Here is a 23,220-nt window from a genome sequence, read left to right as displayed (position 1 = left end):
AAGGACCATTTACAAAATAAATACATTGAGAAATTACATGAATGGGCTATTATTAATATGTATACAAGGATTTCTTTTACAAGTCATTCTTTTTAGGAGATTTCTTTGCACTTCAGTTAAATCCTGAATGAAATACTCAAAGACAATTTAAGTGTTCATTCCAGATTTAACACCAGCATTACTAAAGGTAAGGGGGAGGGATGCGAGCTCTTTCTTGCGAGAGAGTAGACAGAACCGAGTTTTGGTGGCATTGAAGTTTACAAAATTGTCCTTGCCTCACTGGGATATAGCTAGATGATCTGAGTTCAGGTCCTGGTCATGGTAGATCTTGAGATTCTAATACTTGAGCACTAACAGATTTGTCGAATAAAAAGGAGGAATGGAGTGTACTGTTGTCAACAGACTATGGATAGGATTGGAAGTCTGTGAGAGCAGATCATTTATATACAAGAGGAAGAGAGTGGGTGAAAGAACAGAACCCTGGAGTACTCCTATATGGGTGGGAAAATTTCAGGAGAGTAAACAATCCAGCATGACATGTAGTGAGCAATCAGAGAAAGTTGGTGATCCATTTGCACAGGCAGAACGCAGACCACAGGATGGCTGTTTGTTGAGTAGGCCCCTGTGCCAAAACTAATGAAATGCCTTTGAAACATTGAGGGCAACCACATGATTTTCTCCAAAGTTCTCCATGGCTTGAGTCCAGAGGCGGGTGGTGAAAGGATGAATATCAGCTGTGGATCATGAGTGATAAAATCCATACTGCTGGTCACTGATTTGTGACCAGCAGTATGGATTCTGAGAGAATATTTGAGAGAACAGAAGTGAAATCAATAGACGGTAGGTCATTGGTTGACTTTTATCACCTTTCTTTGGGATGGACTGAATGTGGACCTGCTTCCATGTTGTAGGGTAGATTCTAGTTGAATAGGATAGATTGAAGAAGCGATACAGAATAGGTGTTAGTTCTGAGGCACAATTTTTAACATAATAGGTGGGATACCATTAGGACCAGATACAGTGTTTGTGTTCAGGTTAAGGATTGTTCGGATTTCTTTTTGTCAGAAATCTATGGGAGACACAAAAGGAGCCGTTCTTTTTGGAGTGAAAGGAACTTTGCACAGTTCATCAATACTGCAATTTGTAGAGAAGAGTGATGCAAGTAAGTTGCACTTGTCTTTAGGTGAGGTAACTAAACTACCATCCTGCTATGAGAGTGGTGGAAACCTGGGTGAGCAGAAGTTGTACCCAATGAAGCCTTAGCAAGGAACCAGAAGGAGCAACTGTCATTTGGGCAGGAGACGAGTTTGCAGCATTTGACCATTTTAAAGTCTGACCTGGACTTTATTGATAATTCTTTTGCAATTGTTGCGAGCTGCAGTATAGGGTACACAGCTGGAGTTTTTGGTCTTGAGCTATTCTTGGTTAGGAGTAGTTTTTTCTTTTCCAGCATTGGCACATTTTTTTGAGAACCATGGCTTGGATGTTGGCTGAAAATTTGGAGTGAAATAAGTCATGAAAGCCTTCATTTCTGTGAGGATGATGTCTGTTATGCAATCTGAGTAGATGTGTTTGGATGAGAAGAAGTAAAGCAGTAGTCGGACCATGCTAAAGAGGAATTGATGTCGTGGAGGTTCTCCCAATTGGCACCCTTGTAGTGCCATAAAACACTAGACTGTGCACTGGTGGGTGAAGGTTGTTCTTTGGCAGAAGAGACTTCTATGAGGTTGTGGGCTGAGTTACCAAGAGGAGAACCAACAACCACAGTATGCTTGGAAAGGGAGCTCGTTAGGAAGAGGTGAAGTGTGTGTTGGCAGATTTTGGTAGGAAAGTTGATAATCTAAGATGGGTCATTGCTGATGGCAAACACCTCAGTATTCCTGCCTGCTTGATCAGTGAAACTGGAGAAAGGGAGCCAATGTAAATTGTGAATATTGAAGTACCCAAGAAGGATGACCTCACTATTGGGGTATTTTTAATATAAAATATCAAGCTTTTTAGAAAGAGATAGTTGAAGAGGTCAGAATGGTTGAAGGAGTTTGGAGAGCGATAGAGGGAGCATATGAAAAGGGCAGGTTGATTTGGTAGAAAATTTGGAGCCAAAGCAGATCAAACATTGGAGAATTCAAGGATTTGCAGTCTCTTTCATGGTATGTCAGTTCTGATGAATGCCAAATTCTACCCTTGTGGCAGACACAACTGTGTATTGTGTAGTTTGTGCACTTGAGGTTGTGTCTGTTGAGGTTCTGATAGGAATAGTAGTTCTGGTTTAGATGACTGTGGGTGTTAGTGAAGTGGTTGTGGAATTTTTTTTTTTTTTTGGAAAGAAGCAGTGTTTGTGGGTTGTTTGTTGGATTTTTGATGTTTTTGTACTACTTTCTACTAAGCAATTAAAATTCTCTCATTTTAATCCAAAATGATGGTAAACTTAATGTCTTTTAATAATTCATCAGTGTAAAAGAAGAACTAAGCTGTAATAATCATTCTCTTCTTCAGGCACCAAGCTTAACTCAGTTGATTCAAGATTTTGAAAAGCAAATGTGGATCTTAAATCCAAACATTTTTTCTTTCATGTTTCAAATTTCTCTTCTGGAAAGTAATGATTAAAATTTTAAAACAGAGAAGTGAGATATAATAATATTTCTAGTTTTATTTCATTCATACTGTCTTCATTAATAATGAAGACAGTAAGAATAATAATAATAACTGACATTTCCAATATCATCATCATCAAATTCCTGCTATGTACCCTGAAGAGGGGTACAGGATATGATAGTACTACATGAAAAATTTACATCATTACTAACTTCCTATCTACAATTTTCTTCCAGATCAGTCTGTTACTTGTCAAGACTCCAATATTATCAGATCTTATATTTCTGTTGTCTAAGGCACTTTGTACCGTATCAATCCACCTATATCTTGGTCTTCCTCTGGGTTTTTCCTGCCAACCTGGCAGAGAACACTTGTTTTGCTAATCTTTCTTCGCCCATTCTGTTTAAGTAACCATACCACCTGAGATTAGCTCTGCTAATCATTCCTGGATGTTGACAATGTCAAGTTCTTTCCTAATATCCTCGTTTTTAATATGATATTGCCATTGATGCCATCTGTTCACGCCTATAATCTTTCTCAGGACTCTCATATCTACGGTCTCTAGTCTTTGGTCAAGTGTTTTACTTCTGACCCAGCTCTCAGATCCATAAGTTAAAACTGGTTTGAACACTGTCTTGTATATGGCTAATTTAGTGTTCCTACTAATTTCTCTCTTATTCCATATGAATTTATTCAATTGACTTCTACCATACCAGCTTTGCTGATTCTGTTGTCTATTTCTATATTTAATTTATCATCTTCACTAAAAATCGTGCCTAAGTAGCTGAAAGGTTTTACTTGTTCCACAGGTTCTCCATTCACAAAACAGTTGACATTTTCAATGATTCTGCCTATTTTCATCGTCTTTGTCTTTTTATTGCTGACCTTCATACCATATCTATTACAACAGCTATTCAATTTAGTCAGAGAATCTTGCAGACTTGTAGTGGATTTATTTAGAATTATAACATCATCCGCATAAAGCAAAGAGCTGACATTAACATCTCCAATTTTGATATCATGTTTAATACCACTTTCCTTCATAATGTGATCCATATAGATAATGAATAACAGAGGGGATAATGTACATCCTTGTCTCACACCAGATTTAACATTAAACCATCCTCCTGTACTTCTTTCAATTCTAACTGCTGACTTACAACTCAAATAAAGACTAAGTATTGCTCGATATAATGCCCCATTGACACCATATAGCTGTAGGGTATTGAATAGCTTCTCTCTCTTGGCACCTTGTCATATGTCTTTTCCAAATCAACAAAACTTGAATACAGATCTTTGTTATATTCCCATGCTTTCTCGACTATTTGTCGTAAAGTGAAGATCTGATCCTGACAGCCTCTATTTGGCCTGAATCCAGCTTGTTCTTTCTACAATTCTTCTCAACCGTTTCTCAAGTATACTTGCTTATATCTTACCAGGAACACTCAGTAGGGAAATACCTCTGTAATTCTCACATTCAGTTTTATTTCCCTTTTTATATATGGGTCCTATGAGAGCTCTACTCCAATCATTGGGAATTTGTCCCTCTGTCCAGGCCTTCTGAACTATGCAGTGCAGCCACTGCTAGACTCTTATACCACCATACTTCAGCATTTCTGGTCGAATATCATCTACTCCTGCTGCCTTTCCACATTTTAAGCCTTTGATGGCTTTTTCTACTTCAAGTATGGATATGTATTCCTGACTGTATGCCTGGTGGTTTTTTACCACTGTGCTATCACTGCTTGTTTCATTTAGCAATTTCTTGAAGTAATTACACCATACTTCAAGGATATCTTTTTTTCCTGTTTTCATGTCACCTTTATCATCTCTAACTCCTTTTACAGTACTCTTTCCTCCATTTCTAAGCTTCTTTAACAACCTCCAAAATATTTTCCCACCTTCTTGATATTTACTTTCTATGTTCTTGCCAAAGTCCTCCCATGGCTTTTGTTTAGCTAGTTTTACATAGTGTTTAGCTTTCTTACATTTGTGTCTGTACTCTCTAAGAGCCCAAGCTGACTTATTTGCCAGGAACTTTTGATATGCTTTCTTCTTTTCCTTCACTGCCTCTTTAACTTCCTGTGTCCACCATGGAGTTCTGATTTTTCTATCCCTGCAGACAATCTCACCACATGCCTCTCTGGCTGAATCAATCAAGGTTTTCTTCAAGGCTTGCCACTAAATCTCTAAAGGTTGGTTCCTGTTCTCAAACGCTTTCATTTTTTCTTCAATAATCTTTGTATATTTTAGTCTACAGTTCGTATCTGAGAGCTGCTCAACTTTTATTCGCTTTAAAACTTTCTTACATGTTATTCTTTTCAATATGAAATTCAATTTTATCCTGCTCAAGACTAAATAGTGATCACTTCCAATTTCAAATCCTCTGTACACTCAGGTCTCCTGCACCAGGGAGAAAAGATCACTATCAACAATAACATTGTCAATGAGACTTTTCTTATTCCTTGCCTCTTCTCTCCATATGAATTTGTGCACATTTTTATGTTGGAACATGGTGTTAGTAATAACCAGTCCATGTCCTGAGCAGAAATCCAGCAAGTATTTGCCATTATTATTAGCTTTGCTCTTTTCTCCAAATTTTCCTAATATATTTTTGTATGTCTGACAATCATTTCCTACTCTGCTATTCAGATCCCCAACAAGCACCAACTTTTCCTTTTTCATTGTGTCAGATGCTTTCTCTAAATCCTCAAAAAATTCCTCCCTAACTTCTACCTTAGTAGAACCTTCTGTGGGACCATAGGCACACATAAGCACTAAGTCTAATTGTCCAGTTCCCTATTCTGATATTTGCCCACATCACTCTATTTGAGGCTGCCTGCCATTCAAGAAGATTAGCCTCGTATTTTGTGTTGAATACTATGGCTACTCCTTCTTTTCCTTGATTGTCATTGCCTGAATATAACATTTTGTATTTATTGCTCAGAAAGATCTCGCCAGTTTTTCTTTTTTGTTTCAGTCACCCCTATTATGTTGATCTGGTACTTATCTAATTCCTCAGCTAGCTCCATTTCTTTGCCATTCAGGCTTCTTATGTTGATAGTACCGATCTTTAACTCTGGCGATGTTGAGTTGGTGGTGTTTTTTCAGATTTGTTACAGTAGCTGACTTTACGCTGTTCACCCTGGTTCCCTGGTGAAAACAACGGGGGTCCTTGTTTAACCCGGTGACGCCCAAGCCGGCATGAAATTTTGTAATGTTGTACCATCATTTTGTAATTTGGTTTAAGCCAGTAAGTATTACAATTTGGTCAGCTAAATCCAAAATTGCCAGCCCATGCTCGTTCGTTCAGTATCCAGGTAGATACCTAACAGGGTGCACCATGAGAAGGTGAGGATTGGACATTAGGTCAGAAGCCATGATCGGTTCTCCGCATTCCTTTAAAGGCTATGTGGCGTTCTCCTCTCTCCTCTAAGCACAAAATATATTTAATGTCTGAAATAATGTGGGTTCTACGGCCGATATTTTTGAGTTTACGGGACGAAAAACCTGAGTTTCAAGGAGAAAAAACCCGCTTGCTTATGCTAGAGATCAACTAACTCAGGAACTGGTTCAAAAAAGGCTTAGAAAAATTTCCTCGTCACCGACTAGATTTGAAAGCAAGTCTTCCTTCATGCGGTTAAGCGCCATGGTGTGCAAACGCCTCATCCAATGAGCTACGCTAGTCAATATTTTTTTTTTATGTTGGTCCATACTTGAGACTATGGGTTCCTCTAACCTATAGTACGTTACGTTAGTTCTGTATATGGGTAGTGGGTTGGGAAAGGAGAAACTTGTTTACACTTGATTTAAAAGCCTGTATATTGTTGTGAAATACATTAGGGGAAGACTCTTCCACCATACAGCAATAGCAGGGATGAAAGAGGAGAAAAAGAAACTTGTTTTGTGGGTTTCAAGGTGTACTACTGTGAAAAGATGTTGGGCAGCAGCTGTACATGTTCCAGTGGGCTTAGTACTGAGTGGGGGAATTCTGAGTACTGTGTGCTTTCATCTGCAAAACTGTGTATTGGGTTTGAGGTCAAATGAAGTAGTTTGTATATCAATGGAAAAATCCATTGATATACAGAAGGAAGAAGGTTGGTGAGAGAACACAACCTTGTGGAACCCTAGCATATGAACCTCAATTAAAAGAGTACCTCATATAACTGAATTACAAATTTTAGAGCTGCCTAGTTTTGTTTTTCACCACCAGAGGAATGATGTTCTGCTCTTATATGAGTTTATTTGTTTATAATTTCCATTCCTATGTTAAAAGTGTTCCATTTAAATTACATTGTAGTAGGTTTAAAGGCATGAAGATCAATGTGACATTTTTAAAAAAAATTTCTTTATGCTTTTAATGTTATTATTCAGGACCTCCATGGAGTCATAAGACTCATTGTGGGAGGCCCATCTTAAACAAAATAGTCTATCACACCATTCTTTAAATTCAATCACTGTTCATGCTCTCACTACCTTATATAAGGCAATGCATTCCACAGTTCAACCACTCTCCATGAAAAAAGTGATTCCTATTCACCCTTTAGCTGTATTTTTTAAGGCAATTACACACCTTTCCCTTTTCTGTTGACCAAACTCTGCAGTCTGCAGGTCCTCAGTGTATCCTCTTATCTAATATTGTACAGTCCTGATATCATTTTTGTTATCTGCCTTTGCAACTCTCCAAGTTAATTTATCTGCTTCAAATCCTGGTGACCAAATCTGAGCATAAGGTCCCCTGTCTCTTCCACTTCCTCTAATACATTTCTTCCAACAGAGTATGCAGCTTTCCATCAGTGGATCCCAAACCTCAAGACCTTACATTTCATTGCATTAAACTAACTCCCATTCATTTGCCTATTTGTCGAGCTTATTGAAATCCTCCTGAATTACTACTACATCGGTGCTATTACTAATAACCCTTCATAGCTTCACATCATTTGCAAACAACTGAATATCTCCCTACAAACCATTGACAATATCAATATATAGGTTAAACAGTATAGGGTCCCAATACTGAGCCCTGAGGGACCAACTTGTAATAATCTTCTGCTATCTTGATACTGTTCTCTCATACACAACTCTGATACCTGTTAGCCAGCCAGTTCCTTAACCTGATGAAAAACCCATGTGTTATAACTTAAATATTAAGTTATCATCTGGTACCCTATCAAATGCCTTTGTAAAATCCAAAAGAATGGCAGTGTATGCCTTTCAAGTAAATGTTAGTAATAAAAATATAAAGTAAATGTCACCATATAAAATATATGGTGACAATGTCTCACTAATTTCTCCAAAATCTTAACAAGTACAGATGAAATGCAAACTGGCCTATAGTTTGACACTTCTATTCTACCACCACCATTATGCACTGGGACTATCTTACATTCCTTCCACTTCTTTGGTATCTTTCTCATAGCCAGACTCGTTGAAAAGCAAAGTCAATGGAGCTGACATTTCCTTAGCACATTCTCTAAAAACATCTGGTGAAATTCCATCCAGTCCCATTGCCTTGTTGACATGCAGAGAAATTAGTATTTGTAACATGCTCTCTTCTTGAGCTTCCAATCCTGCTAATAATAAAACCCTCTTTTTCCAGGATGAGATATCACAACAAAGGGATCATTAAACAACTCCACTATGTCTTGTGTATTAGTCACTCTACTCCCATTTTGTTTAACATCATTCTTCCACAATCATTTCTCTCCTGTTGGCCACATAATGAAAGAATTCTTTCAGAATTTCCTTAGATCTTGGGACTGATCTCTACGCATATTCAAGTTTTTCCTTCCTTATCATGCTAGTCATTCTCCCAACCTGAGTCCCACATTCTATTCTGTTTTCAGTATAGTAAAGTTTCGATTTGAAAATTAAATTTGCCAATGATCCATTCTTCTGAGACACTACTGTATGTATAAATCATACTATCCTAAAAAGACGTTGAATAACAAGCAGTGGTGTGATTTATTTTCATCTGCTATAAATGTGTTTATGCTGTGAGAGATAATATGCTTATCTGGATTGTTGAAAAATGTTTGTCAAACATTGTGTGTATGTGTTGAGTGCTATTCATTTTCATATATTTATTTTTAAGATTTTGATACAAATTTAAATTCTAATCACGCTGGAAAAAAATGACAATGCCAAGCAATCTGTGTTAGAAAATATGCAAAAGTAACAATATGTATCTGTGTAATAATCATCTATTTCATCATTAATATCGATATAAAGTTTAAAATAATTTTCATCCTATCATCATCAAATTCCTGATAAATACCCTCAGTAAGATATTATGATAGTACTGCATGAATAGCTTACATATTTACTAACTTCTGATCAACAACTGTCCTACAAATTAATCTGTTATCCATCAAGTTTCTGACATTGTCAGGTCTTATATTTCTGTCACGTAAGGTGTTTTTTACTGTATCAATCCACCTACATCTTGATCTTCCTCTAGGTTTCTTTACTGCCAAACTTCCAAAGAACGCTTGTTTTGCTAATCTTTCGACTCCCATTCCTTTAAGTGACCACCATACTACTCGACATTAGTTCTGCTAACACATTCCTGAATGTTAGCAATCACAGATTCTTTCCTAATATTCTCATTTGTAATATGATACTGCCATTGATGCCATCTGTTCACACCTCTAATCTTCTCAGAAATCTCATATCTGTGGTCTGAATTCTTTGATCAAGAGTGTTATTTATAACCAGCTCTCAGTTCCATAAGTTAAAATTAGTTTGAACACTGTCTCGTATATAGCTAGTTTAATGTTTTAACTAATTTCTCTTTTATTCCATATAAATTTATTCAGCTGACATTTCCAATATCATCATCATCAAATTCCTGCTATGTACCCTCAAGAGGTGTACAGGATATGATAGTACTACATGAAAAATTTACATCATTACTAACTTCCTATCTACAATTTTCCTCCAAATCAATCTGTTAACTGTCAAGACCTTATATTATTATCTTTTTTATTATTATTATTATTAGCTTTGCTCTTTTCTCCAAATTTTCCTAATATATTTTTGTATGTCTGACAATCATTTCCTACTCTACTTTTTAGATCCCCAACAAGGACGAACTTTTCCTTTTTCATTGTGTCAGATGCTTTCTCTAAAGCCTCAAAACATTCCTCCACTTTTACCTTAATAGAACCTTCTGTGGGACCATGGGCACAAATAAGTCTCATTTGTCCAGTTCCCCATTCTGATCTACCCATATCACTCCACTTGAGACTGTCTGCCATTCAAGGATTAGCCTTTTCCAATATCATCTTTACTAAATCTGTTGTCTATTTCCATATTTAATTGCCATCTTGACTAAAAACTGTACTAAATAGCTGAAATGTTTTGTCTTTGTCTTTTTAATACCAAATTTATTACAACAGTTATTTAGTGGAGAGAATCTTGCAAACTTGCACTGGATTTATTCAGAAGTATAACATCATTTGCATAAAGTAAAGAGCTAAGATTAACATCTATTTTCATATCAGGTTTAATACCACTTCATAATATGCTCCATGTATTATTATTATTATTCGTGATACCTCCAAGGAGTCCGAAGACTCATCGTGGGAGGACACCCACTGTACAACTCTCCGTCTCCACTACCACACAGAACCTCTACTACCAATCACCTACATCAACGCCATCCACTGCCCACCACCACCACCACCACAGCTAGTATTTTTTTGTCTGTAAATTGCGTGTGTTCTGAAGGGCTGATTTGTCTGTTTGCTGGATGAAAAAACCATGCTACCCCCGTATGAGATCAGCTAACTCACCTTCGATTGAAAAAGTCCATATACAGATTCCTCCCATCACGACGAGAATCAAACTTAGGCCTTTTCTAATCGAAGGGCACAATGTACCGTCGTTCTTCCAGTTGTGCTACGGAGGTGCTGTAGATAATGAAAAGTTGTTGAGATAATATACATCCTCAACTCACACCTGATATAATACCAAACCATCTGCCTGTACCTCCTTCAACTATAACTCCTGATCTACAGCTCAAATAGAGACTATGTGTTGCTCAATATAACTATATATAGATATAGCTAGTGGGATAGAATATGACGGGTATAGTTGTTCAGGAGGGACAGAGAGAATAAAATGGGAGGAGGAGTGTTATTGATGATAACTGATTAACTGCAGCCAAGGAGAATAGAAGTAGAACTGCAAGATAGAGCAAAGAGCACATTTGAGGCTGTTTGGTGTGAGATTGTGACTAGCAGAACAAAATATACAGTTGGGTACTGCTATAGACCAGGTGATGGAATAGATGGTGGAGATAGTATGCATAAGATAAAAGCAATGAGTGGAAGGAGGGTAATTATTATGGGGGATTTCAACTATGGTAAGATTGATTTGAAGGATGAGAGGACACATGGGAGGAAGGAATTGGATTTTATGCAGTTATTAAGGGATAACTATCTGCTACAGCATGTAATGGAAAATACTAGGGATCAGAGAGTGCTTGACCTAGTAATTGCATCCGAGAATTTGGCCGTAATGAATATGACCACATTGCCACCAATTGGTGAGAGTGATCATAGGATCTTGACCTGGGATGTGGCTAAATGTGTGGAATTTTCAATTAAGACAGGGTACATGTGGAATTACCTGGCTGGTAAGTATGACAAGCTTAGGAGATTGCTTGGTTCAGTGCCATGGCAGGTAAAACTGCAAGGGCTGGATGTTGATAGTGCATGGGAGGTGGTTAAGGAGTGATTGCAGGAGGCAATGGCTGACTGTATACCTAGAGTCCGAATAGTAAATTAAATCAAGTAGGGATTAAATGGATGAATAACACCATTAAGCTTGAGCTGCAAAAAAAGAAACAACTGTGGAGGGAATTTAAGGAGAAAGGTTTCCTGCAGGCACATGAACAGTATAAAACGCAGGCCAGAAAGGTAACGAGTGTGGTAAGAAAAGCAAAAGCAGATTATGAAAGAAAATTAGCCATGGAGGCTAAAGAGAATCCCAAACAGTTTGTTTGATATGTTGCAAGTAAAAGAAAAAAGATATACGGCATAATGATTTTAAAGAATGCCGATGGTAGGGAGGTAACGAATCAGTTGATATAGTGGAATTACTGAGTGAGCACTTTGCAAGAGTATATCATCCAGGTGGTGATATACTCTTGCAAAGAATGAAGGAACCAACAGCTTATACGGGAATTGTGGTAAATGAAATGGAGGTGAATAGTCTGTTACAAAACCTCAATGTGAATACATCTGTGGGATTGGATGGTATACCAGCTCGTGTCGTACGTGAAGCATCTTAAGAATTGTCAGTGCACTTGACCATTTTGTTTAATTTGCGTCTCAGGTTTGGGTTAGTCCTGAGTGGTGGAAACAGGGGAAAATAGTTCCACTGCATAAAAGGAGGTTCCAAGACTGCTGTTGTAAATTACCAACCGATCAGCATATCAGGAGTCGTTTTCAACGTCTTGGAGAAAGTAGTCGAGGAAAATACAGGAATGGATAGATGAAAATGGGATACTGTATGGGAGACAGCATGGTTTTGTGAAGGGTAGATCATGCCTCAGTAACTTGCTCACGTTTTATAACACAGTGACGGCTGAACTGGATAAGGGTAATGCGTTTACAGTGATTCTGCTGGACCTTGCTAAGCCCTTTGATAGGATACCACACAGAATTCTAATCAGTAAACTGCAGCATATGGGGATGGATATAGGGTTGGTGAGATGGATAGGAGGGTGGTTGATGGAGAGATATCAGAGAGTAGTTCATTCAGGAATAGAGTCCAAAACATGGCCTGTGACTAGTGGTGTGCCACAGGGTTTTGTTCTTGGACCACTACTGTTTAATTTGTTCATTAATGATATAGGAAAGGATCTGAGAGGAACTGTGCATTTTTTTGCTGATGAATGCAAAGTCGGATAGAGCAATAGTGAATGCACAGGATGTCAAAATTTTGCAGGATGATTTGGATAGTTTGGAGGACTGGGCTAAGGAGAATGGATGTTAATTTAATGTGGCAAAATGTAAGGTTATGCATTTTGGGGTGAAAAGATTAGCAGCAGTATACCACATTGGTGGAACTGTACTCCAGGAGATTGACGAGGCCAGGGATTTGGGAGTGTTGGTGGATAGGGAGTTCAAGTTTAGGGGACATATTACAAAAGTGGCTAAACCACTTAGTTACTGAAGAATATTTTGACAAGCAGAGACCAGCAAGTTATTGTTCCTCTGTATCGAGCCTTGATAAGACCCCATCTAGGCTATTGTGCCCAGATTTGGGTCCCAGGGTTTCTTCTTGATGGAGAGGAGGTGGAGAGGATCCAGAGACGAGTGACCAAGATGATAGCAGGTCTATGGAATGAACCTTATGAGAACAGTTTGAAGATTTGTGGGTTGTAGAAATTGGTTGATAGGTGGAAGAAGGATGATATGATTGAGACATTCAAATTACTGAAGGGTTTCTATACGATTAATTCAGAAGATATTTTTGAGAACAGGACTGGTGGTGGGAGGACCAGTTGCCATCCATGGAAATTGGGCAAGAGTTTGGTTAGCAAGGGCATTACAGCTAGGTGTTTTACTTGGAGAGTGGTGAATGAGTGGAATAAGCTGCCAGAGTCTGTTGTGGGTGCCATGACTGTGAATGAGTTCAAGGCGAAGTATGATAGATACTGTGTGAATGTTGAATAGTTGTTCTTGCCATGATGTTAGGGTCTCCCTCGATGAGTCTAAGGACTCCTTGGAGTTGTGCATAGTAATAATAATGTCCTATGTACAGCATCTAACTTTAGCATTTTGAAGAGCTTTCCTCTGGGCACCTTGTCGTATGCTTTTCCAGATCTATGAAACTTAAATACACATCCTTGTTATTATATTCCAAAGATTTCTCAGCTACTTGCCTTTAAGTGAAAATCTGATCTTGACAACTTCTTCTTTTGACCTGATTCCAGCTTGTTCTTCACCAAGCTTCCCTTTCACAATTTTTCTTAGCCATTTCTCAAGTATACTTGCATACATCTTACCAGGAACACTCAGTAGGAAAGTACCTCTGTAATACTCACATTCAGTTTTATTTCCACATCCACATTGTTAGCCTAATGGCTATGCACTTCACAACCATTTGCCTGGGAAAGGAGTGTCCTGGGTTCGATTCCCATTGCCAACATGAGGAGCTTAAGGATCTTTCTCAGACATAGCCAGGTTAGCCGGTCTTGGGCATGGACAGCACGATTTTTCTCCCCAGTTTATCTGGGGTTTTTCCTCTGTTACAGAGCTAAAGATAGCTCTGTAACAGGCCAGCAGGCCTAACACATAGAAGGGAGAAGAAGTTTTATTTCCTTTTTTTAAAAAATTGTACTATAGAACTCTACTCCAGAATTTGTAGTGCAGCCATCATAAAACTTTTATACCTCCATGTATGAGCATTTCTGTTCGAATATCATCTACTCAAGCTAGCTTTCCACATTTCATTTCCATTCTGTGGCTTTTTCTACTTCAAGTATATATGGATATGTTTTGCTGATATGCATTCCTGTTGAGTGTTTTCTGACACTTGTTTTGTTTAGCAGTCTTTCAAAGCAATTACTCCAGACATTTAGAATATTTTTATCTTCAGTTTTCATGTTACTGTTATCTTCTCCGATTCCTTTTACAGTACTCTCTTACCTCCATTTATGAGTCTTTTCAATAGCATTCAGGTCATTCTCTCACTTTCTTGATATTTTTCTTATATATATATATATATATATATTCTTCCTGAAGTCTTCTCATGACTTTTGTTTGGCTTACCTTCAGATAGCTTAGCTCACTTTTTGAAGATCATAGACAACTCCTGCTGACCAATATTTTATCACCACTGATTTGGAAGAAATCCCACTCCTATCAAGTACTCCTTTTCCCCACAGTTAGCACAGATCCTCCCTAATTACTGTAGGACTTATAATCCCCAGAATAAACAGATTCCCAATATCCTAATAGGATCTCAGGAAAGCAAACTGGCTAAAATTTATTGAATTCATTGAAAACAACATTAATATAATTCAACCTACAGTTGATAACTATGAAAGATTCACTAAACTTCTCATAACATCTGGTAAGAAACACATCCAAATAGGATTCAGAAAAATCAACACACCATGCTGATCAGCTGAAAGTAGTATTCTTCTAGCAGAGTATGAACAACAGAACCGTCCAGACATGGCATCTGCCCTCTTAAGGTCCATGGATGATGGTAGAAAAGCAACTTTACCAGATCAAGTCACAAGGCTTAGTCATTGCTCCATCAACTGAGAGGCACCAGTGCCCTAAACAGAACTAAAGGAAAAGTAAATCCTAACAGTATTGCAAAAATCTTAGCACAAAAAGCTAAACCCAAAATTCCGACAGGTACCTAATAAGAAAACCCATCATCTTTACAAAAAAAGTTTTCTTATCATGTCTTACATCTACAGCAAACTTCAGCCCAGTAACTCAAACAGGTAAAACACCTGGGTTGATGGCATCCTTCTAGACTTTCTTACTTCACCTTGGCCCAGAAGCAAAATCCTGGTTACAATAATTGCTGGCCTGGTTGGCCAAGTGATTAGCGCATCCACTCTCCAGCCAAGAGGCTGCAGGTTCAAATCCTGCCATGGACATAGATGTTTGTGATCCTTACTCACTCTGTGTGGAAAGGGCATCTGCGACCCTACCATTTCTTTGATGAATGGCTTCCGAAACTTTGGCATGAATCAAAAAAAATAATAATAAAGCCTTGACCCTAATAACTATCCTATAGCATTACTCTGTACTCCTTGCAAACTTTTTGAAAGGAGATTGTCCAAAAATAGAAGCCATCTTCCCCAGTGAATAGGCTAGGTTAAGACCTGTCAGAAGCTGCTGCAACCAGATCTTGACTCTCACAACCCATTGGATTCCAAAACGGTTTAAAAATAGGTATTACCTTCATAGATCTAACATCAGCTTATGACATTGTATGGAAGAAGGGTTTGCTGTATAAAGCAGCCAAAATAATCAACTGCCAAAAAACTAGAACAAATGCTCTCCAATAGGAAAATAAAGGTTCATCTGAATTTGCAAAAAAGCAGAACATCTATCCTGCAGGATGGATTGCCACAATGATCTTTCCTCACCCCAACTTTCTTCAACTTGTACACAAGCAATATCCCTCCAACAATTAGCCAAAGTTTGTCTATGCTGATGACATAGCTACTGCCACCCAAGACATTACCTTCCAAGTCCTCGAGGAAACACTGAGCAAAAATTTGAACTAACTACAAAATTACTTTGAAAGCCAGGGAGTATCTCCTAATCCCAGCAAAACTGTTTTTTCTGCTTTTCACTTAAATAACCATGAGGCTTATAGAAAACTAAAATTAACTTCTGCCACAGAACTCTAATCCATAAAAGTAACCCTTGTTACCTTGGTTTTCACACTTAACTGTAGTTTAACTTACAAAAATAAAAACATTTGGAAAAAAATAATTGAAAGATATCTTCCAGGAACAACAACATAAACAAGTGAGCACAACTTGGGATTGTAATGCCTCGACTCTTAGAATAGCAGCCCTGGCTCTGGTTCTCTTGTAGGGTATTGTTCACCAGTTTGGAGCTGAAGTTGCCACACAGCTTAGCATAACAATGAGAGTCATCAGTGGGGAAGACATTAGAATGAACTATAACCAAGTGCCTGGTTACAGATCCAACTATCAAACCTCTGGGATTCAATCTATTTCAACATCTCTGGAGCTAAACTGATTTGAGACCTTAGTTTGGTCTTAAATCAGCTAAACTGATTTGAGACCTTAGTTTGGTCTTAAATCAGCTAAACTGATTTAAGACTAAACAAGGCCACTGTGTCCACTTATTGCATCTGTGTGGGAATTTTTCAGTCACCTTTTTGTATGTGTGTGGTACTTTGCAGACTATGCATCATATCAGTGATGACTGCCCCACACACTCCTTCCCTGGAGCCCTCAGGAACTTGCATTTACTCCCAGATAATACCATTGATCGGTTAACTGAACTCTCAGTCTGTGTATTATTTTGCTCATTAATTTCTTGTATTTTTTCCATATGCTAAATAAATCAGTTGACAAATACAATGATTTGCCAGCAACCTGTCATTTGAGCACCATATTCAATTACAACATCACCCACAGAAAAAGCTAACCTCCTGGCTTCACACTTTGCCTCCAATGCACACATAACTGACAATGGCAAATACCCTCCAGTCATTCCAACTGCCCAACATGCAATGCCCCCTGTATCCTTTTGCCAAAAAGATATCATAAACCTGTTGTCTAAATTAGACACAAAAAAATAAAAAAGTCTCCTGGCCCTAATGGCATTCCTCCAATTGTCCTGAAAGTCTGCACAATAGAACTGACTCCTATCCTATGCCGTCTGTACACACTCTTACTCCACTGGTATTTATATATCCCAAAGCCTGGAAACTGGCCCACATTGAACCCATTCATAAAAAGGGTGACAAATCACTGCTATCTAACTACTGCCCTGTCTCACTCACTTCAGTCCTATCTAAAGTGATGGAGAAAATCAACTCTCAACTCCTACTCTACCTTGAAGGTGCCCAACTATTAAGCCACCACCAGTACGGATTTCGTCGAAGCTGATCAACAGGAGATCTATTCTCATACATCACTCATCGCTGGACAAATGCATGGAGAAATTCGGCAAATCCCAAGTAGTTGCACTTGATATCTCTAAAGCCTTTGACCGGGTCTGGCACAAAGGCTTACTAAGCAATTCGTGTGTAGAGGCTTTAGTGCTGTGAGGACATCATGTTGGAGGCTTAATGGATTTTTTACAATACTCATAAAGGATTAAAATAGAATTTAATACTTCCTATATTTCGTCCTAGTCACTAGAACATCTACAGGGATTACAAAAACAACTAATGTAACATGCACACAAATATCATACAATACTAAGTCCAACCACGTGGGTGACACTAAAGTCCTATCCAGAGGAGCGCCCTCCAAGGGCGGTAGTAGGTGGCCTGGAATGTAAGGTGGGACCTCTGGTGATGAGTGTTTCCCAAATCTTCAGAAGCTTAATGCAACCATATTTATTAAGATTTGGTTGGTTTCTGAGAGCTGCTGCTGCTTCTAAAAAATGTCTCTCTTTCTTGAATTTGCTGTGGTGGCGCATGGTGGTTTTCTTCCATGATACCCTGTGGGTGGTGTCCAAAACATGATCAGCCAAGCCTGAATGACCACCATAGTTGTGTTTACAGATGTAAGACTTGTGTTCCTCCAGGCGGATGGATGCTGATCTGCCTGTCTGTCCAAAGACAACTAAACACCATAAACACAACTATGGTCATTCAGGCTTGGCTGACCATGTTTTGGACACCACCCACAGGGTATCATGGAAGAAAACCACCATGCTCCACCACAACAAATTCAAGAAAGAGAGACTTTTCTTAGAAGCAGCAGCAGCAGCTCTCAGAAACCAACCAAATCTTAATAAATACGGTTGCATTAAGCTTCCTAAGATTTGGGAAACACTCATCACCAGAGGTCCCACTTTACATTCCAGGCCACCTACTACCGCCCTTGGAGGGTGCTCCACCTAGATAGGACTTTAGTGTCACCCACGTGGTTGGGCTTAATATTGTATGATATTTGTTTGCATGTTACATTAGTTGTTTTTGTAATCCCTGTAGATGTCCTAGTGACTAGGACGAAATATAGGAAGTATTAAATTCTATTTTAATCCTTTTTGAGTGTTGTAAAAAAATCCATTAAGCCTCCAACATGAGGCTTACTAAGCAAACTCCCATCAATTGGACTGTCTCAGGACTTCTTCAGATGGATTGCCAGCTTCCTGTCTGGACAAACACTATGTGTGATGGTAGATGGCTCCATATCCTCTCACCGACCCTCTTCCTTCTATATATCAATAACCTACTTCAGTTGACCTCTAACCCAATACATAGTTTTGCAGATGACAGCACATTACACTCTTCCCTCTCATTTGACAAACTCTACTCTACACAACTCACTTCAGCCCACAGAACATCAACCACCGCCCTTAATTCTGACCTCCAAGCAATCCTCCAATGGGGCTCAGATAACCTCATCAACTTCAACGTTGGTGAAACCTAATTCTGTTTTATTTCTCACAAAAAAGAACCATTTTTACCCAACATTGTTTTTGATAACACTCAAATTCCCAGACAAGATGAGATCTCTCTTCTCGAAATTACCCTGACACCAAGCCTCTCTTGGCATAAACAAATCACAACCATTGCATCCTCAACTTCCAATAAACTAGGTTTTCTCTTTTGCCCAAGATGCTACTTCACCTCTAAACAGCTGTTAACATTACATAAATCTCAAATCCTCTCAGCTATCGAATACTGCTCTCACATTTGAAGTGGGGCTCCTGAAAGCTCCCTCAAAATGCTGGACTCAATACAGAGGAGAGCAATTAGATTGATAAATGACCCATCTCTCACCAACTCACTCCCCTCACTTTCACATAGATGCTTGGTCTCTGCAATTTGTATATTCTATAAATATTTCCATGGAAAATGTTCATCCGAAACAGCATTCCCCCACTCTGTACTAAGCCCTTTGAAACACGTACAGCTGCTGCCCAACATCCTTTTACAGTACATCTTGAAACCCACAGAACAAGTTTCTTTTCCTTCTCCATCATCCCTGCTACTGCGGTACTGTGGAATAGTCTTCCCCCTGATGTATTTCGCAAGGAATACAACATACAGGCTTTTAAATCAAATGTAAATAAGTTTCTCCTTTCCCAACCCACTACCCATATACGGTACTAACGTACTATAGGTTGACCAGCCAACCTCCCATATATGGGCCCAACATTAAAAAAAAAAAAAAAAAAAAAAAAAAAAAAAAAAAAAAAAAAAAATGCAGAAAGCTTCCTATTTCATAGTACAAAATTTGGTTTTCTGTTACTTCACTAAATGTAAGAAAATGGAAGCAGATGTTTTTGCACCTCAGTTTCCTTTGTATGTGTATGTTGGTTTGAGGTAGTAAGCATTCTTAATTTTAAGAAACTGACATTTCATACTTACACTAAAGTGCAGTTCTGGAGCTCTCTCTTTTTTTTTTTTTTTTTTTTTTTTTTTCTGTATGCATTTATAAATCGAGATTGTTTTTTAAAATGAAATTTGTATTGTAACAACAATTTCCTTTATATGTACCTGTTTGTTTGAGGTGATAAGTATTAATTTTAAGAAACTAGCATTTCATATTCAAACCAAGAAAGCAGTTCAGTTGTCTTTATTTATTTTATTTATTGATTGATTTATATATATATATATTTTTTTTGTATGCTTAATTTTTCTGTATGCATTATCAACTGAGGTTTTATTAAATGATATTCTTCATGTACTTGTGATAATGAAATTCACTTATCATGGGAAAACAACATTCTAAGGGTGTCTAAAGCATGGAAAAATCTGCTGTTTGAAGATGTCACTTCTCAACTATTTAGATAACAGAATTCACTGTATTGTAATTACACAAAATTTCAAAATAAGATAATAAATTTAAGTAAACAATTTTAAATTTTTAAATGGGTTGTTAAAAAGAGCATATGAACCAAGCAATAAAGAAAAGATCCTCCACTATTTCTATTTTAAAATTTTCTCTCTCTCTCTCTCTGTGTGTGTGATACATTCGGTAACTACTCTTTTCTTTTCCTGGTCTATACTACGTAAAAAACATCTTTTTTTTTTTTTTTTAGTAGTGAAGAGTAATAAAAATTATTCTGTTTAAATTTGATTTTAGTGCCACCTATCTCAGTATAGTATTGATTTTATATATTTTGATATGCCATTTTAAAACACAGGGCTAATAAGGAAATTAGATAATATGATATAAGGCATATGAATGATAATTTATAAGCAGTGCATTAAAATTATTCACCCCTTATTATTATTAGGTAGACTGCAATGATTTAGTGCTCTTTTGGAGAATACAGAGAATGTTGAATTGCACTTCAAATGCTATACGACAACAGATAATGAACAGAGAGGGTATGTCATCATCTACCTTGTTATTCTTTAGTTTATTACAACTATACTGGGATTTCATTTTTAACTGATTTATTTTCTGTGTACATTAACCTGATTGCATACTGTCATTTTTTTAAAAATCTTTTATGGTTTTCTGAAAGTGATATTATTTCATACTTCTTGGTAACAATTTAAACTTAAAATTATCATAATTGGCTCATCAAACACTGTTTTATTATTATTATTATTATTATTATTATTATTCAGGCCTCCAAGGAGTCAAAAGACTCATCGAGGGAGGTCCTACCTAAGACATAAAGTCTGTCAAGACTCATCGAGGGGAAGTCCCCCCCTGAGAAACACAAAGTTTATCATACCACTCCTTAAACCCACTGACCGTTCTCGCTCCCACCACTCCATCAGGCAATGCATTCCACGGCTCAACCACCCTCCACACAAAGAAACCACTCCTTACCCTCTTGCTCACAGTTTCCTTTCGTAACTTCCAGGGATGGCCTCTTGTCATCACTCCTTCCCGCTGATCAACCAAGCGAAAGAACTCCCCAGTGTCAACCCTGTAACCACCTCTCAACAGTTTAAAAGTCTCAGTCATATCACCTCTCCTTCTTCTATCCACCAAACTCTGCAGTCCACATTCTCTCAGCCGATCCTCATAACTATCCTTGTACAGTCCTGAAACCATCTTTGTCATCCGTCTTTGTATCCTTTCCACAGTTAGTTTATCCCCTTCAAATCCTGGGGACCAAATCTGAGAACAATAGTCCAAGTGTGGTCTGATCAGAGACTTATACAACGGAATGATAACCCTCTTATCTCTGCAGGTCAGTGTCCTTCTCATAATAGCAGCAATCCTCTGTGTTACCTTCACCACCTTTGCAATATGTCCCCTAAACTTCAGGTTTCTATCAATCATCAACCCCAGATCTCTTGTCTCCCCTACTTCCTCCAGTATAACTCCTCCCATAGAGTATGCAGCATCCCATCGATGTTTCCCAAACCTCAAGACCTTACATTTTGCTGCATTAAACTGACACCCCCATTCATTTGCCCATCTATCTAGCTTATTTAAATCCTCTTGCAGGGCTACCACATCTGCACTATTACTAATAATCCTTCCAAGCTTCGCATCATCCGCAAACAACTGAATATCCCCCTGCAATCCACTGCCTATGTCATTGATATAAAGGTTAAACAATATAGGTCCTAGTACTGAGCCCTGTGGGACCCCACTTGTAACCCTCTGCCTCCTGGAAACTGCTCCACCATACACAACTCTCTGATACCTATCAGACAGCCAATCCTGAATCCAGTTGACCAATCTGACATCCAGACCCATGTGCTGCAACTTAAATATCAGCTTATCATGTGGCACCCTGTCAAATGCCTTCGCCAAGTCTAAGAAAATTGCAGTATATGCCTTTCCCTCATCTAATGCTCTTGTAACTTTATTATAAAAGGCTAGCATATTGCTAAAACAAGAGCGTCCTTTCACAAATCCATGTTGATTCTCACAGATAACATTACCCTCATCTGCCCAATGCTGTACACGGTCCCTCACTACTTTCTCCAAGATCTTAACAACTACTGATGACACACAGACTGGCCTATAATTAGACACTTCCAGTCTGTTACCACCCTTATGCAATGGCACTATCTTACCTTCCTTCCATTCCCTGGGCACCTTTGCCAAAGCCAGACTTTCATTGAAAAGCCACGTTAAAGGTATTGTCAATTCCCTAGCACATTCTCTCAAAACTCGTGGCGAAATACCATCCAGTCCAACAGCTTTACTGACATCCAGAGTACTCAGTATCTGAAACACACTCTCTTCCTGTACCTCCAGACCTCGTACCAGTCCTATCCCTCTAGCATTAAAACTGACTCCTCTAGGATGAAATACTCCAATAAAGTGTTCATTGAACAATTCCACTATGTCCTCTGCATCAGTCACTCTATTCCCATTTTTATCCCACAATATCATTCTTCCACAGTCATTTCTCCTCCTACTGGCCACATAGCTAAAAAATTCCCTAGGATTTTCTTTGGATCTTAGGGCCAATCTCCTCTCATATTCCAGTTTCGCTTTCCTTACCACACGAGTCACTCTTCTGGCCTGTGTCTTATATTCCTCATGCATCTCTTCACCTGTCTCCTTATATCTCTTCCATAGCCTCTTTTTCGCATGCAATTCCTGTTTAATATTGTTTGTCATCCACTTTACTCCAAATTGCGCCCTCTTCTTCACTCGTGGTATACAACTTACCATTGCTGATAACAAATATTCTTTCACAATTTCCCACGCACTGGTGATATCCCGGCCTTCCAATTCCTCCCTCCATGAAACTTCCCGAAGTTGACGTCTAAGACTATTATAATCACCTGCCTTATAATTCCACATAAGTTCCCGTCTCTTCGATACTCCTGCATGTCTATTCATTTTCCAAGTCAAAACCATATGGTCACTCTCTCCAACTGGTGGGAGAGACGTCAACTCAGTTATTATCAACTCTTCTGATGCTATAACCAAATCCAAAATTTTTGAACCTCTTGTTCCCTCTGTTACATGTTGCCTAAGACATTTGTCCC

General features: G+C 38.3%; 1 protein-coding gene across 3 annotated transcripts in view; it reads left to right on the top strand.

Moving 5' to 3' along the window:
- Opa1 (Opa1 mitochondrial dynamin like GTPase) overlaps positions 1–23,220 on the top strand; it is a 712,584-nt gene that overhangs the window by 638,540 nt on the left and 50,824 nt on the right. For all 3 annotated transcript variants that reach the window (XM_090408405.1, XM_090408403.1, XM_090408406.1), the window contains one exon: positions 20,541–20,634. In XM_090408405.1, coding sequence (XP_090264531.1) covers positions 20,541–20,634 — 94 coding nt within the window. The remainder of the gene's footprint in view (positions 1–20,540; positions 20,635–23,220) is intronic.

Source organism: Typopeltis vanoorti, chromosome 18 (genome assembly GCF_054136105.1).
Source record: "Typopeltis vanoorti isolate ZY-2024b chromosome 18, IOZ_Tvanoo_1.0, whole genome shotgun sequence".
NCBI lineage: Eukaryota > Metazoa > Arthropoda > Arachnida > Uropygi > Thelyphonidae > Typopeltis > Typopeltis vanoorti.
Note: the sequence above shows the minus strand (reverse complement) of the source record. Positions and strands in the feature narration are given on the sequence as shown.